This window comes from Halichondria panicea, chromosome 1 (genome assembly GCF_963675165.1).
Source record: "Halichondria panicea chromosome 1, odHalPani1.1, whole genome shotgun sequence".
In the NCBI taxonomy this organism is placed as follows: domain Eukaryota; kingdom Metazoa; phylum Porifera; class Demospongiae; order Suberitida; family Halichondriidae; genus Halichondria; species Halichondria panicea.
In genome coordinates, this window is record NC_087377.1 from 15509131 (window position 1) to 15526020 (window position 16890).

General features: G+C 41.3%; 3 protein-coding genes and 4 long non-coding RNA genes across 10 annotated transcripts in view; 2 read left to right on the forward strand and 5 right to left on the reverse strand.

Moving 5' to 3' along the window:
- The window catches only part of LOC135352059 (uncharacterized), a gene marked incomplete in the record, with an annotated part of 851949 nt that overhangs the window by 112275 nt on the left and 722784 nt on the right, over window positions 1-16890 (forward strand).
- The window catches only part of LOC135352078 (uncharacterized), a 46416-nt gene that overhangs the window by 21030 nt on the left and 8496 nt on the right, over window positions 1-16890 (reverse strand). The window contains exons 1-6 of one of the 4 annotated variants that reach the window (XM_064551219.1): window positions 6191-6264; window positions 3490-3522; window positions 2181-3339; window positions 1949-2043; window positions 1839-1906; window positions 1525-1599 (exon numbers count right to left, since the gene is read on the reverse strand). The exons of 2 other annotated variants lie outside the window; for them this stretch is intronic. In XM_064551219.1, the coding sequence (XP_064407289.1) occupies window positions 1525-1599; window positions 1839-1906; window positions 1949-2043; window positions 2181-3328 (1386 nt within the window). In that variant the 5' untranslated portion in view covers window positions 3329-3339; window positions 3490-3522; window positions 6191-6264. Of the gene's footprint in view, window positions 1-1524; window positions 1600-1838; window positions 1907-1948; window positions 2044-2180; window positions 3340-3489; window positions 3692-6190; window positions 6265-16890 lie in introns of those variants that run through there. One more of the 4 variants, XM_064551215.1, reaches the window with a different exon arrangement.
- Window positions 4274-5116, reverse strand: LOC135352191 (uncharacterized). Its single transcript, XR_010399669.1, has 4 exons — window positions 4986-5116; window positions 4792-4940; window positions 4546-4660; window positions 4274-4486 (listed from the first exon to the last, which is right to left on the reverse strand). It is a non-coding gene; the product is annotated as an uncharacterized LOC135352191 (long non-coding RNA).
- On the reverse strand, window positions 5307-6120 carry LOC135352195 (uncharacterized). The gene is made up of 3 exons (XR_010399674.1): window positions 5623-6120; window positions 5462-5512; window positions 5307-5351 (listed from the first exon to the last, which is right to left on the reverse strand). It is a non-coding gene; the product is annotated as an uncharacterized LOC135352195 (long non-coding RNA).
- On the forward strand, window positions 6290-8600 carry LOC135352165 (uncharacterized). The gene is made up of 6 exons (XR_010399627.1): window positions 6290-6520; window positions 6599-6672; window positions 6912-7058; window positions 7215-7274; window positions 7731-7799; window positions 7947-8600. It is a non-coding gene; the product is annotated as an uncharacterized LOC135352165 (long non-coding RNA).
- On the reverse strand, window positions 8682-11784 carry LOC135342993 (kelch domain-containing protein 8A-like). Its single transcript, XM_064539900.1, has 5 exons — window positions 11656-11784; window positions 11223-11552; window positions 10091-11086; window positions 9790-9864; window positions 8682-9599 (listed from the first exon to the last, which is right to left on the reverse strand). Exons 3-5 carry the CDS (start codon window positions 10184-10186, stop codon window positions 8682-8684), a joined length of 1089 nt encoding a protein of 362 aa, XP_064395970.1. The 5' UTR covers window positions 10187-11086; window positions 11223-11552; window positions 11656-11784.
- On the reverse strand, window positions 14584-15646 carry LOC135352180 (uncharacterized). The gene is made up of 3 exons (XR_010399651.1): window positions 15175-15646; window positions 14847-14920; window positions 14584-14751 (listed from the first exon to the last, which is right to left on the reverse strand). It is a non-coding gene; the product is annotated as an uncharacterized LOC135352180 (long non-coding RNA).

Consider the following 16890-nt stretch of genomic DNA (forward strand, 5'->3'; position numbering starts at 1 on the left):
CTAAGAAAGAGAGGGGCCTCACGTAAACTGGTCCCTCAGTGTGACTATGACCATGTAACTCTTTAACCCCTCAGTTCCCGAGCCCCACCCCTCACTGTCTGACTCGGAAGAGGAGATAGACTTTGTATTCTGGGAGAAGGCGTCCACCCTATACCCTCGGACAAGACCCCAACCAAGGACCTAAACTTGTCATGAGACTGTTAAATATTATTTTGTCTGTTTTTGTACTATTTTCTGGCAATGTAATTATGTATGTACCACTTCATGTCATCATAATAACTATAATTATATGCGATAAAATTCTGTTGCAACTTAATTTTCTCAACATGATAAAAAGAATATCAATATCGTTATAAACTCATCGCACAATTAAAGAGAAACGATTAACAAAATAACTAATTAGCACTTATAGAGAAGAAATCAACAGTTTGAATATAAGGAAATGCACCTGTCCGTCCTCCGGCTACAATGACCTCTCCACTAGGAAGTACTGAGCATGTGCAGCTGTATCGTGCAGTAGGCAGGTCTCCCACTTTCACCCACCTCCTGGTGTCAGGCTGGTAGAGGTGGATCGATGAACTTGGGTTGACTCTGTCGTCCCATCCACCAACGGCTAATAGTGACCTCCCAATACTGAGAGGAGCTGACCGCACGAGTGGTACTTCCTGTAAGGTCTGCCAGAGAGTGGGTGTGTCCAGGTTGGAAAGGGTCTTTGCAATGAGTTCATTGAGGTCGACGTGGTGCACTGTCTTGGTTGTCCCCCCAGTGTGCTCCCACCCTCCCATTAGGTAGAGGGCGTTTCCTATGAGAGTCGATTTCAGTCCTGATCGTGGGTTAGGTAGTGACTGAGCAATGTACCATCTTCTTGATTCCACGTCCAACACCTCCACAGAGGAGGAGGTACGTCCTTTATCATCATACCCACCAGCTACAATGATGTGGTTGTTGAAGGAGACAGCTGTTGAGCAATCACGAGCAATGTTCATTGGTGGGTACGGGTGAGTCCATTTCCCTGACTTAAACACTGCAAGTTGATTAGTTGGTTTGTTGTTTCTTGGATCAAATCCTCCCACAAGCACTAGTCGATTAGCGAGTGATGTCATAGTGAACCACTTGGCAGTGTACTCTGGTAGTTTGGTCCATTGATCTTGCTCGAGCTTCATCACTGTACACTTGTCACGATCATTGCCTGCACTACCTCCACCAACATACACCGTGTCACCGATAACAACACTCTGTACCGAGCCACCCATCTCGATTGGCATGTCTTTTCCTCTTCTCCATTTCAGTGGAAGTCTCAACTCTCTGGGAAGGGGACCCTGAATAATGAATGAGTGTAATTAGGATAGTGTCTACTAACAAGCGAGTGTTACTTGTAGCAATAATTGCATGCACACTAAATCACTTTCTCTAATTAGCTTAAGAGGCCACGCCCACCAGTCTAATAGAATGTACAGTACGATTATAAGAGATCAAAGCTTCTACTATAGCTCTGTAATAATATAATGGTGCATTTTGTCTCACCTGTCTCTGCTGTTGAATGATGGCGTCTCTCCTGACCAGCTCAGCATCTTTGTGCTCAGTCTGTTCCCTGTGTGCCTGTACAGGGGAACGTTGATGGAAATCTTTGAATTAAAACACAGACGTGAATATCATTAGTGGAAACTCTACAACAGGACGAGAACAAACAATAATTTCCGCTAAAGGAAGTACATAATTATAAGCACACTCAAACGGATGTGTAGTTACGGCTTAACACATGAGACAGCATCCATGCATGTTAAGGTACAATACTATTGTTGCTGTGGGAATCTCATTATCACACTACATGTACGCACCTTCTTGACTGGTTGAGTGTCCTTTGACTCCCTCTTTGTTGCCTCCACTGGGTCCGAGCCTCTTGTATCTAAAAGAGAGATTATAGGAAATCAACGCCAAACACTCATACCTTTAGTGTCCTTCATTTGAGTAAAGGTTGTCGTGCTCGTTCTTGTGTCTTTAGACATCTCCTCAACACCTTTTAGTTTGAGTTTGCTCTGATCCCTGTACGTGACATGTACATACTTGTAATAATACGAATATTATATTTAAATTATATATATATAGGGCCCATGCTTGTTATGGTATAATTATTATAATTATACCAGGAGTACCGGTATAGTGCCTCTTCAAGAACTTACTGTTCCAGCAGAAATGTCTCCACCTCATCTGTACTTCCACAGGTGAGAACTTTGACCCCCATCGCAATGAGAGCAGCCTGTACAGTAGGGGACACTGGGTAGACACGCTTGGCAACAGCTACAGTGATGAGAAAGTGGAGCTCTAAGCAGCCTTGTCTGACTGAACGGAGTTGTAGTGCTGCTCTTTGTAGACCAAGTGCCTCAGCAATTCTTCGTGTCAGCCTTCTTACATACTCCAGTGTGGTTACTTGCGATCGCTCAGTGAACTTAAGAACAAACACTTTAGCCGTTTTGATACGAGATTTTGAAGAGAAAGCTTCGGCCGGAACTTCAAACACATTTCGCTTACAGAACTGATCAAGTGCAGAACAATACTCACGCAGTTGTGTTTGGTCGTCTGGTGATCCCAGCAGCTCGATGAGGTACTGCACTATCTCATAGTTGAAGAAGGAGATGTAATCACGTAGAGTCATAAAGACTTGGGCCAAATTTTTGGCATTTTCAATCTTTTGCTTATCTTTTGGATCAAGCACTTTGACTCCAATCCCGTTGTTAAAAGCGTCGAGGCTGAGAACAAAATCTTTAATCTTATCCAATGGGATCCGTTTTTCAAATGACTCTTGGATAATTAGAGTAAAAGCAGTGAATCTAATCATCATTTTCGTTGTATCCGCTATGAGCCGATCCTCCATTTCAATTCTATCGTCCTCATCAAGGCTAGAGGTGTCAAGGTACGGGAAACTGAAGGACGTCGGAGCCTCTGGTGGAGGTTGCTGGTGTGGGGGTGGAGAGAGTTGTGGCTGTTCAACACGGCTGGTCACAGTCTTGTGACGCTTGTAACTATCGTGTAGCTTCTTGACAACATCGTCAGTAGAAGGGCCAGCGATGGCAGTGATAAAGCCGTGGAATACACTGGAATTGAGCTTAATTCGATGGATGATAGTATCCAGAATCTTTCGAGATTTATCCGAGTCCATAACTCCATTTAGTCTAGAGTACTCGAGAACTTCATCTGGTATGTAGCCATTGGAGAAGAGGCTATCAGCGTATGCAGCAGGTTGAGCTTTGAAGGTGGACACCAATGCTTCAAAGTTCTCTTGGAAGGACAGATACTCAGGAGAATGGTCAGGGGTTGCTTGAGTGGCCATTGACAGTTAGCCTGTGAGTGGACCAGGGCATTTCATACAATGGCATATGGTGCACATCAATTTTAGTATGTAGAATCTCATTATATTATTCAGTGAAGTTAAACCGAGACTATTGCAACTTTGAGATGGGCTATAGAATGAGATATGAATCACACACTCACCTTGGTGGCTACTCACTCCTTATAGGCCCTAGCTACACAGCCAAAAATTTCATTCTGTATCGGAACTGGCACAGTGTGTATCGGAAGTGGTTACAGTCGCATACAGATCATGTGATCATTTGTGAATCTGAACATTAGGGGAACAGGTCAGATTCAAAATGTGTGTACACTTATGTATCGTTTTGTAATCGGAGCTGAATCAGACTAGAAATTCTATCATTCTGAAACTGACTGTAAAAAGCTCTTTTAATAATAGTTTCAGAATTGTCATTATTTTAAAGGCAAAGTGATAGTATACAGACAACAAATTAGCAATAGAATTGAAAGCACAAAAGTGATAGTAACAACATGAAAGCTACTGCGTCATGCAGTATACATTGAAACAATACAATTTATTCGTCCAGTCGTGCATTTATATATACAAATCTGTTTGTTGGAATTGTTTCTCGTTCGACTTGTAGGACATTGAGCGGTCCGTTACTGACAAATCCACAAGTGTCTGTACATTCATGTACTATTGACGTTTCAATTAAAATGTCAACAGGGTAGACTTCAGTAATCGTATCCGTTAGGGTCAACAGTGGGCAGTCATACTCGTTGACAATTAGTTGTCCATTCAAGACGATGCCCTCAAATTTCTGGACCAGGCACATAGATGAATGGGATGCTAGTCTGAGTACATTTGCCACCAGTATACCATACTGCAGTGTTGTGTGTGTGGTAGAAGTGTGAGGTTGTGTATGAACACAAGTCGAATGTTAACTTGTAAAGTACGTACCTATGACATGTTGTCTGTGGTGGCCAATTTAACAGATTGCCCACAGTGAACAAGTTGGCCAGCTTGTGACACAACACCTCCATATCTTTGGACATCATCCCGCAGGTTGAAGGTCTCAAGAAGATCCACAGACAGGCCAGTGGGAAGGCTTCCCAGGGTCATCACCTCTCCACCCACATTAAGCTCAACACTCGAGAGAGATGCAGGCTGTACTTGTTTCTGTAATTTATGTCATTTTGTATGTTTTCGTCGACTCAACAGAAAAATGTGATAATTACCATTCTGAGTGCTCCTGGCTGGTATATCGCCTTGTGTTTGGGTGGTGTTGCTCCATTCAGAAACTTTTGGACCGCATTTGAATGGTACATGTGTACCAGTCCTAACTCAACGCTCCTGGATGGTAATATGCATACTGGTTACGCGGGAAAGGGGGGGGGTACGATCACTGTATATACAAGTACATGGCATAAAATGGTACAAAATGGTTGAATAAAAAGTAATAACTGTAGCAAGCCAACAGCTACCTGCCAAAACTGAGTGTCGTTTTCCCGTCACACACAAGCCTGATGTCTTCCAACACAGAAAAGCTGAGAGCAATGTCTCTACTTGACGCAGCAGAGCTTTATTAGAGTATACATTGTAGTTTCTCATCTTTGAGTTGAAAGCCTCACACCTGCATGAATAAAATTGATGTACAGTGGACAGTAATTTGTTATACCTTTCTGTGTTAAAAGATGATGGACCAAACTCTTTCATACTTGTAGCATGGCAAGCTTGCTGACATAGGTCCATCATATAGTCAGAATCCTGGGCCCACTCTGACTCGTACTCGCTCTGTCCTTAAAATCCTTGTACTGCATGTTGCAATTGATGATCATAATTATAATGTGCATGGGTGAACCATGTATAATGAAAACATACCCACAATGGCTTTTCATTGGCCAAATCAAAGTGTGATGGCGAGCATGACTTCAGTGGGGATTAAATGAATGAATTGTAATTGTGGTGTTCGCAATCATGTCATACTAAACTTACCCATTTGAGATCCCTGCGAGGAGCATCAAAAGTGAGGCATTTCCTAGGACTATATATGCATGTGATTGAAGTATAATGGGAGTATGATGTACGTCAAAGTATAACACTTTAATTGAAGGTCCTTAGGAGAGACTTTTCGCATAAAATATATGAACACACCTTGAAGTGCTTGAATCTGAGTCTGCAGCTGACTCAATGTTTCCCTGGAGTCTGCATGCAAACAATAGAGTTTAATGAGCTGCATGTCTCAGATAGAAATAAGTACACCAATTAAACCGTATATACACATGCATGCACCGTATCTATACCATGTAACTCACTTCGTTAGCGTTGTTAGTTTTTTATCAATGGTGCTGATATTGAAACGTAAACCTATAATAATCGTAGGTGCATGATTGCTGGACAATGGTGCATTGTATAAAGTAGATCTATAAGGTACTGAACAGCTATATTATTATACAAGTCATGTCAATGAGGAAAAGTCTATATAATTATGTATAATCATGCTGTAACTTATACACTCACTTTTTAACTCATCTAATATCGACTGTAGGAGCTGGCTATCTGGGGAAGACATTTTGCTTTGCTTTGCTTTGTTTTATTACTACATGTGCTCTCTCATGTGCTCTATTTTAAGCTTCTGGTCTGATACATCATACATGATCTCTTAACACATCAGATACTGTTCTGTCCGTTGTACACTTGTGTATCAATAAAAAACTAACAGTACAGTAATTGGCTGAAATCTGCTTCAGATCAAGTACAATTTGAAAATACAGAATAGTTACTGATCCGCATGCATACAGTTCAGATACAAAACCGACTACATAACAGTATCGGATGCGGAACAATTCACTTCAGATACGGAAATGATTATTTTTGGCTGTGTAGCTGTGTAAGTCATGGGATTAGATAGGAAGTGAACTGGTGAAGGACCCACAAAACCACTGATAATCTCCCGGTGCTGTATTACCGAGATACGCCCCCTTTTCTGCAATAACAATGCTGAATCAGCAAATCACGTTTTGAAGCATGGCCAAAATCTATTGCCTGGAGGCTTTGTCCAGTCCCATTGTGGGCCACAGTGACATAGCCAGGACCATGGAGAGAGACCATTACTGAGGGGGTGGGGAGGGCAAGTTCCTGGCCAATCAGATATTCCTACATGACAAAGCTGCTCGTAAAGATGCAAGTGTGATGACAAACTCAGGATGATGAGTGAGTGATAGTGTTGTTATTTAATAGCTTGATAGGATATACCTACTGCCAACATTTTCATGTACACTGTTCCTATAGGACGCATTTGATTTTGTTGGATGGTCCAGAAAGCTGTTTGGATGGTCTGGAAAGCTGTTTGAAACTTTTAAATAGTATGTTGAAGAGTGCGCCAGTAGACTACCGTCATGTAGCAAGCTCTGACAAGGGCTCTAATGACACGAGTATTTGACCTTATAGCCAGGGGTCGTATTATGGTAAAGTTGCTTGAGACTATTATAGCCATTGCCTTGGTTACATGTGCAGTGTTTGAAGACGTGCTTGTGTGTGTACAGTTATTATTGTTTGACCATAATTCGTAGTAAGTACTGTTCACGTGTTTTCTCCCTACTAGACCTGAGGATTTGTACCAACCAGGTGAGGTGGACTTTGACCCCAACAAGGAGAGCTTATTAGCGGAGCTCCACCTAGCAACCAGCGGTAGCAACAAACCCGGAGTGGATCAGATCATTATAGACAATGAGAAACTAATGCTGGAGAAGTGAGTGATAGCATGTCAGACAACTACACACATTGTAGGTCTCTTTCTGAAAGCTTTGTTGACTTGTGTAGTCATCTTGTGTTGCGAACCTCCGATTTTATTGTATTTGTACTAACAATGTTAGTTGATTAATAATAATGTTTCTCTGTTGCACAGGATGAGTGCTGACTCGGCTCTGTTTAAGTCCAAGAGCAAGAAATCAAAGTGGCTCGACTAGTGAGTTGTGTCACGTCAGTTAGTGTGTAGAGTTGTAGTGAAGCTTTTCTTATTCTAGTCACTCTATAGAGATTATTATAGAATACAGTCAGGTTAATTAATGGACTCCATAGTGGACCTATGCCACCTCTAGAGTACAGCTATACTGTTTCACTGTATATCTTGAAGTAAGATTATAATCTAGTGCAATAAGATACTATTAGTGTTATGATTCTACTAAAACTCGTTCTCAAAAGTTTCAGCCTATAGTCTAGTTTTATTTTATTGCTCCCGTTACTTGCTGCTTAGCCAGATCATATATACTATTGTATAACACTCCTCTGGTTTCTATAGATCTTTATTATTTATGTCAACAGCCGAGGGTAGCACTTCAGTGCTCTAGTTCTAATTGTAGATTGACTGATCGATTTGTCTTCTGTACTATTGTTTGATTTTTCCACCCCTCATCTTTTCCAGCCCCCAGTTATGCGGCCATTTTTCAGCCTGGCCAAGTGTTGAGGAGAGGCACTGAGAATGGAGGTAGAGGTACAGAGTACATTAGCTGGAAAATGCATTTGTGTCATACTTTGTAGAGTCCCTTAAAGTCATTCAAGGTCAGCTATAGTGTGTCCTATTTGAAGGTGTGCAATGTACAATCATGTACGACCCCCCCCCCCACACACACACCTTTAGGCCTACTATGCTACTAAGAAAGAGAGAGGCCTCACGCAACTGGCCACTCGTGCGACTATGACCATGTGACTCTTTAACCCCTCAGTTCCCGAGCCCCACCCCTCACTGTCTGACTTGGAAGAGGAGATAGACTTTGGATTCTGGGAGAAGGCGTCCACCCTACCCTCGGACAAGACCCCAACCAAGGACCTGAACTTGTTATGAGACTGTTAAATATTATTATATACTATATTATATTATTATATATTAAAGTCATTCAAGGTCATGCAGCTATAGTGTGTCTTATTTGAAGGTGTGCAATGTACAATCATGTACGACCCCCCCCCCCACACACACACACATTTAGGCCTACTATGCTGCTAAGAAAGAGAGGGGCCTCACGTAAACTGGCCACTCAGTGTGACTATGACCATGTGACTCTTTAACCCCTCAGTTCCCGAGCCCGACCCCTCAATGTCTGACTCGGAAGAGGAGATAGACTTTGTATTCTGGGAGAAGGCGTCCACCCTACCCTCGGACAAGACCCCAACCAAGGACCTGAACTTGTTATGAGACTGTTAAATATTATTTTGTCTGTTTTTGTACTATTTTCTGGCAATGTAATTATGTATGTACCACTTCATGTCATCATAATAACTATAATTATATGCGATAAAATTCTGTTGCAACTGAATTTTCTCAACATGATAAAAAATATCATTATAAACTCATCGCACAATTACAATAACAAAATAACTAATTAGCACAGAAGAAATCAACAGTTTGAAGTAAAGTAATTGTCTGTCCTCCGGCTACAATGACGTCTCCACTAGGAAGTACTGAGCATGTGCAGCAGTATCGTGCAGTAGGCAGGTCTCCCACTTTCACCCACCTCCTGGTGTCAGGCTGGTAGAGGTGGATCGATGAACTTGGGTAGAATCTGTCGTCCGCTCCACCAACGGCTAATAGTGACCTCCCAATACTGAGAGGAGCTGACCACACGAGTGGTACTTCCGGTAAGGTCTGCCAGATAGTGGGTGTGTCCAGGTTGGAAAGGGCTTTTGCAATGAGTTCATTGAGGTCGACGTGGTGCACTGTCTTGGTTGGCCTCAAAGTGTGATCCATCCCTCCCATTAGGTAGAGGGTGTTTCCTATGAGAGTCGATGTCAGTTTTGATCGTGGGTTAGGTAGTGACTGAGCAATGTACCATCTTCTTGATGCCACGTCCAACACCTCCACAGAGGAGAAGATACGTCCTTCATCATCAGTCCCACCAGCTACAATGATGTGGTTGTTGAAGGAGACAGCTGTTGAGGAAGAACGAGCAATGTTCATTGGTGGGTACGGATGAGTCCATTCCCCTGAACCAAACACTGCAAGTTGATTGGTGCGTTTGTTGTTTCTTAGATCCTTTCCTCCCACCAGCACTAGTTGATTAGCGAGTGATGTCATAGGGAAATACTTGGCAGTGTACTCTGGTAGTTTGGTCCATTGATCTTGCTCGAGCTTCATCACTTCATACATGTCATGATTGTTGTATGCATTACCTCCACCAACATACACCGTGTCACCGATAATAACACTCTGTACAGAGCGACTCGTCTTGATTGGCATGTCTTTTCCTATTCTCCATTTCAGAGTGAGTGGAGGTCTCAACTCTCTGGGAGGGGGACCCTGAATAATGAATGAGTGTAATTAGGATAGTGTCTATACTAACAAGCGAGTGTTACTTGTAGCAATAATAGCAATAACACACTTTCACTTTCTGTATTTTATTAGCTTAAGAGGCGACGCCTATGTCTAATAGAATGTACATCAAGATATACGTATATGTAGCTCAGTATATTATTGCATTTTGTCTCACTTGTCGCTGTTGTTGAATGATAGCGTCTCTCCTGACCAGCTCAGCATCTTTGTGCTTAATCTGTTCCCTGTGTGCCTGTACAGGGGAACGTTGGTGGAATTTTTTACAGACGTGAATATCATTAATAAAAATTCTACAACAGAACGAGAACAAACGATTTCCGCTAACGGAAGTACATAATTATAGGCACACTCAAACGGATGTGTAGTTACGGCTTAACACATGAGACAGCATCCATGCATGTTAAGGTACAATACTATTGTTGCTGTGGGAAACTCATTATCACACTACATGTACGCACCTTCTTGACTGGTTGAGTGTCCTTTGACTCCTTCTTTGTTGCCTCCACTGGGTCCGAGCTTGTTGTCAGGTAATTATCTAAAATCGACACCAACATTAATAGACGGATATGATTTTTTCGTTAGGGTTACAGTTAGCTGAAACGTAAAACACATAATATACTTATCATTGACTCACAGATGTCCCTGGCAGATGGTCTCCTCCTCATGTCTTCTTGCAAACAACTGTCGATAAGCTTCCTCAACCTGTGTGTGTGAGGGATCTGGGCAACATGGATTGATCGATCTTCTATAGATTTGATCGTCTTCAGCTTGCAAACAATCTGTACCATAATCGCCCCAAGAGAGAACACATCCAGGCTATTATCGTAATTATCCTTGTCCAATCGAATAGCTTCGAGAGGTAGATACCCCATACGATGACCAATGGCTGTGAGGGTGTGGCTAAGCATGGAGGCTAAGCATGGAGGGATCATATAGCCGTGACATGCCAAAGTCGGATATCTTTGCGACAGGCACTGGTCGTGTAAGCTTCAGCAAGACGTTATCGCCACAGAGGTCACGATGAATAATCTGCTTGCTGTGAATGTAGGCCAGACCACAAGCCATGTCTTTGGAGAGGCTAATTTCACATTTGCTAGTGAGGGACTCTTCATCAAGGCCGGAGAAATAGGATCTCAGATTGCAATCCATCAGCTCAACAACGAGGATTGTACTCCCTGATTTGGGGTGCTTGGCAGTCGACAAAAACTGAACAACGTTTGGGTGCTGGAATGACTTGAGAAAATCACTCTCACGATCAATTGCATTGCTAGCTTCTTCGTTTTTGCTGATTGGAATACTTGCCTGCATCTCCATAGCATCGTGAAGCAGCACTTTGACTGCACATATCTCGCCCCTGTAGCTGCCTTTGAAGACTGCTCCAAATGCACCTTTACCGAGAGGTTCGTCTAAGAAAACAGTCAAATCATCGTTGATCTTCTGGCGGTTTTGGTCAACTGTAGAACATTGTGTGTGTGTGTGTGTGTGTGTGTGTGAGTGTGTGTGTGTGTGTGTGGGGGGGGGGTGAATATTATAGCAGCTAACGAACTAAGCATTATGACTGTATGATTCCTGTGATGAACTAGTGCTTACCAACTGACTTCACATCAGTAGGATTGCTTGGACCAGTAGACTGTAGATGATCTTTCTCGATGGCCCTGGCTATGTGAACTTCACTCACGATGGGACTTGACAAAGCCTCCACCATCTCTTTCCAGCTTTTCCCTCCTTCATTAAGCCATCTAATCAAACCCTCACGATAGCAGTCATCAGGATTGTTGCTCCATTCTTTCCCGATGCTGTGGATTGTAGCCTGGGGTATGTCAAGAATAAGCAAGATGTTTCGCCACTTGATTCGAGCATCAAACGTGACGAGATACAATCTCTTTAGATCTGCTATTGTGAGATAGTCGGACATCTTCCCTGTAGAATAATTATGGTTATCAGAGTTATGTGATAAAATAATATTTGGTGTGTGCAAACTAAATCATGTACATACAGTAAAAACAGTACTGTCTGCACTTACTGATAATAATCCAGAGGCTACAGTGCTAGTAGTGCAGTCAGTGCAGTATCTTCCACTCACAGTGCAGTGTAACAGTTTAGTTTGACAGTTGTACAATTACAAGACATGCCATTTTTCCTCTGCAGAGCAAACAATATCTGGTCAGGTGATAAACCACATGGATTCAGTCAGTAAAAAACATCGGCCGTAATCGGATCGCTGGCTATACCTTAAAGCTCTGAGCAAGTGTTTGTCTGTATTGGTGGAGGCTGAAGACATGAGTCCATGGACAGGGACTACTGAGGAACCTTCATCAAGAACAAGGTACATGTTAATATTAATGTGTAGTTAACTTTGGCCTTGTGCATGATACCTACCCAGGTAACACACACACACAGTTCCAAGTAACATATAAAAACTAGCACTTAAAAACAAGGTCTCCTAGGACGTTTTGTTTTCGTTCGCTTTCGTATTGGTTAGAATTTGCATGATGGTAACTACCTCCCAAATAACGAACACACACACTCACACACACACACACACACACTTGTTGTTCCCGCCCACTCACGCAGGAGATCCACACGCTCACTAGCGATGATGGTTTGCCCTCTGACATGACCTCTGAGGATGGCTCCACCCTCAACGCTATAGGCCACGCCCTCATCCAGATGCAGCAAGGTGGACAGACCACCCCCTCATCTCAGTTTCTCATCACTAGGAGCACCTCATCTGGTTCAGAGTCTGGCCAAAATGGTGAGTAATGGAGGCCAAATTTATCAGTGTGACGATTCCCAAGTGCTTGTACGTACTAATTACATGTAGAACCATGAGTATTATTGCTAATGTTCGAGGTTTCTTGGAAGTGGTGTTGGAAAAAGTTATAAATAATAGTCAGTTTTTACTATGTTGTTGTGTGTGTTCAGGTCCTCTGTATGTGATGATCCCACCATCCAGTAGTGCTGAGATACTGCATGCAATGGGTCGACCTATAGCACCCAAGATGAGCGGGATATCAACTATGAATTATCACACGGCCGACCCCATCGTTCAAATGCAGTTGTGAGTACACAGTTCATGTGATTGTTTATATTGTGTTACTAGGACAGTGTTATGTTGCTATGCCCTCGGGATATAAACTAGTTATAACACGCGCACTCGGGCTGCATGGCATATATTGCACTCAGCCCTCGGGGCTGGCGCCCTCGTGCTTCAGTGCAATATATTCCATACATCCCTTGTGCCCGTGTTATAACTATAACATAGCAATTATAATTATACTCAACAAAGTATATCAGCAATATTATACTGGACTGGATGTGATACGGGATTAATAATTATAGTATATACAAGTTCCAGCTAGTGTATATATACATGCAGTAATATTATTTTATAGCACATCATGCATACGACTATTCAGTATAATGGTGTATAATTATTTCACCATTTTGAACTTTGCAGTGCTTCAAAAAACTCCTGAGATCTGTTGGTACTGGTGGTACCTGTGACTCCAAATACTGGCAGTGATCCTGACAAAAAGCTTTTCCAGGCATTGGCGGATAGGTGCACACATCTGGCATAGATATTGATGGAATTCGGTCCACAACATACTGTGAACGATGACAATAATAATAATACTGAATGTATGCTGCAGGACTTGGATGATAATTTTTGTGCATTTACCTTCAGTCTTAGCCTCGATCCCAGGCCGAGTTTTCGCTTTTATAACGGTTAGGCGAACAACTGGGCCTGGTACTAGTTGTCTGCGCATGCGTCAAATTTTCATTGTATATTTGTGGTGGGCAAAAATATTTAATAAATCAATAATAGAAATTTGTACACAGAAAATGCACATACACAAAAGATGCACATAGGGAGCTGCTTCACAAAGGCCTGGGGAGTTGCCAGTTGTGCTGCAGCACAATTACAGTGACCCAGGGCAACTTCAGGATGAATGAATGCCTTCAAATTACGTTTCAAAAAGATTTAGCAGGCTGCTGGACTTCTCTGATTCTAGGCCCCAACTCGTAACTCATTGCTTGAGAAAACGTAGATTCTCTTGATGTCTCTGAGCTACCCAGCAACGCTCAAATGAGCAGGTCATACTCCAGTCCTGTGTCTGTGAGTATAGGACAATATTAAAAGAAACCAAAGACGGTTAAACCCTTACCTCAAACTGTCCAGTCTCGTCCGTTAGTATAGCCAAGAGGAGCACTGTTGGGATAGCTGGATATTAGCCATTGCTCCTGTACAGAGAAGTAGACATTTTAAATACGTGTAGATCTATACATATTAAATTTCTCGGTTATAGTGTGATTGTCGACGAGCTGATGATGGCAGCACCAAGTTCTCTAGCTCACACTCTTCACTTGATCCACCATATTAATGATAAAACTATAGTCTACCTACATTCTTGCCAAACATGAACAAGACTTGATAGCATAGCCGGCCATAGGGCCCACACAAAAATATCTGACCTTAACAAGCTTGACAAAGCTTTATACCTCTTCCCTTGTTGTTCAGTCTTCAGAATAAGCTTCAGAGAAGAGAGAAGCTTCAGCTAAGAGCCATTCCAATCGATTCCAATAATGATAAAATGGGAACTGACTTCTAGTACACAATAGTACACGAATATAAATGTCACAAAAGTGAACAAGAATATCCATTTGTCAGAATCTGACAAACGACTGACACATGCGCAGACAACTAGTACCAGGCCCAGTTGTTCGCCTAACCCTTATAAAAGCGAAAACTCGGCCTGGGATCGAGACTACTTCAGTCTGTGCATGCAATGTGGAAAAACAAGTTTCCAAATCCCGTCAGTAACCCACAGAGTGCCACAACCTATATTATAATGATAATAGCAATGTATATTATTATTATTATTATGAGTAGAAAAACTTTCCTCTTTTCTTGCAAACAGCAGTGCAGTCAGTTTCACAGTGAGGATATATATACTGCATGAGCGAATTGTTTCAATCATTTCCATTGTTTCCTCTCTGTCACTGTCTCGTTTGAAGGTTAGGGAAAAAGTAGGATTGGTTGCTAGTACAAGAAACCTAATTTCATTCTCAATCTCTCCATTGTAGAATGCATCTGCTGCAATCTTTTCTGTCATGGCTGAATTAACAAGAAGTAAAATTAATGCGGATGCAAGCCATGTGTATATAATTGAATTTATATACATTAATATAATTATAATTATACCATAAAACCTTGGTCCTTGTTGAGAGAATGAGTGTCATTGTATGTTTCACTAAAACCCTGGAAGGAAACCCATGAGTGGTTCCTGCGGAGTGATAAAACTTGATAGGAGCAAATGATTGCAATGACCGTTATAATATAATAATACCATATACATATAGCCGAGGGGCTTAATTTTCACTGTTTTTGAGGGCTATATATATATAATATAGCAGTTAGGTGCAAAGATAGAAAGCGTAACCTGCATGCATGGGAGTGATTCCGGTAAGCATGCAGTCAACCCAAAATTCCGCGCTATATATATATATAGATACAGTGCATTATACATAATGTACTTACGCAAGGGAGCACTGAAATTCTAGGAGAGGCCGAGTGAAGAAAACGGTGTCATAAACTTCAATTAAATTTTGCTGGCTCTGATAGAATTCAAACGAATTCTCTCCGGGTAGAGGATACTCTAGATTCTGACACCCAGTCCAAACTCATTGTGAAGCAAACCAGAGCAAAACGGTCAGCAAGAAGGAAGCGTGTACGACCACCTACAGATCCCTTGGTACAAGCTGCAAACAAACTTCAAGGGTGTTTAACAATTACAGCCTTGGAGGATGATCACCAGCCAAAGTCAAAAAGAAAACGCACTAAGATTGACGAGTCAAGGTGCCATGTATGTAAAGAACCATTATTTTATAGATGGTCAAGAAGCCAAGTGGGTGGGGTGTGACTTCTGTCCAAGGTGGTTTCATAAGAAATGTATAAAAGGGTACGTACTCAAAAGGAAATGGAAATGTTCTTTCAAGCATTGACTAATGAAACTTAATAATTCGAAATACGACTGACTATATAATTATAATCTGTTTTGGGTTTTAGCATGCGCATGTGCATGCATGCATTATGTTGATTTCAACTCTTTTTTCTGGCAGTAAATCATTTAATCACATCATATTATATATTCTCTATTCATGCGATTATCGATTGATCGTATAATGAATATAGCAAAGTCAGTGTATTATTATATACATGTATTGCTAATAATAGTATAAAATATAATTTTATCGTCGTGTATCAATAAATAACATGTATATAGGGTGAGGGTTAGGGTTAGTATAATTTATACATGCATGCATAATTATATATACACATGCATGTGTATATATAATTATTTTACTGGTACTTATTTACTTATTTTACTGGTACTTATACGTTATGTGCATGCACATAACGTATAAGTACCAGTAAAATTCTCTTCTTAGTGCATGCATGTCAGTCAGTTGAACAGCTGTATAATATTTTCTTTGCGCTCCTGCATCCAATTAAACCATTGTAAGGAATTTCTCTTTATGTAAGGAACTTTCAGAACATATACACACATGTGATGCATGCACACCCATGCACATGCATGCATGCATGTATATAATTATACACAATGCGGACACTAATATTTTTATTTGTAAGGAATTTCTTCTTATGTAAGGAACTTTCAGGCATACACACATGTGATGCCGCACCCACGTGTGATACACAATGAATAAAATTGGACACCATAATTTATTTGTAAGGAATTTCTCCTTATGTAAGGAACTTTCAGGCATACACATGTGATGCACACCCACATGTGATATACAATAAATTGGACAGCATAATTTATTTGTAAGGAATTTCTCCTTATGTAAGGAACTTTCAGGCATATACACATGTGATGCACACCCATGCATACATGCATGCACATGTGATACACAATACTTGTAAGGAATTTCTCCTTATTGTAAGGAACTTTCAGGACATACACATGCATGCATGCATGCATGCATATACAACGAAATTGCAACTATAATGTAAGCAATTTCTCCTTATGTAAGGAACTGTCAGGAACATATATATATATATATATATATATATAATTATGTACATGCATATGCACACCCACATGCATGCATGCATGTATGTGTGATGCATGTATGCATGTATGCATGTATGCATGTATGTGTGATCGGCACACATATTTGTAAGGGATTTATGTTATAGTTATAACACGGGCACGAGGGATGTATGGAATAT

Excerpts from the sequence above, each read along its gene's own strand:
- LOC135342993 (XM_064539900.1), bottom strand. The coding sequence starts at position 10,186 with ATGTTGGTGTCGATTTTAGATAATTACCTGACAACAAGCTCGGACCCA. Across the intron at positions 9,865-10,090 it reads ACACTCAACCAGTCAAGAAG|GCACACAGGGAACAGATTAA; the intron begins GTGCGTACATGT and ends TCCCCTGTACAG. Across the intron at positions 9,600-9,789 it reads TCATTCAACAACAGCGACAA|GGTCCCCCTCCCAGAGAGTT; the intron begins GTGAGACAAAAT and ends TTCATTATTCAG.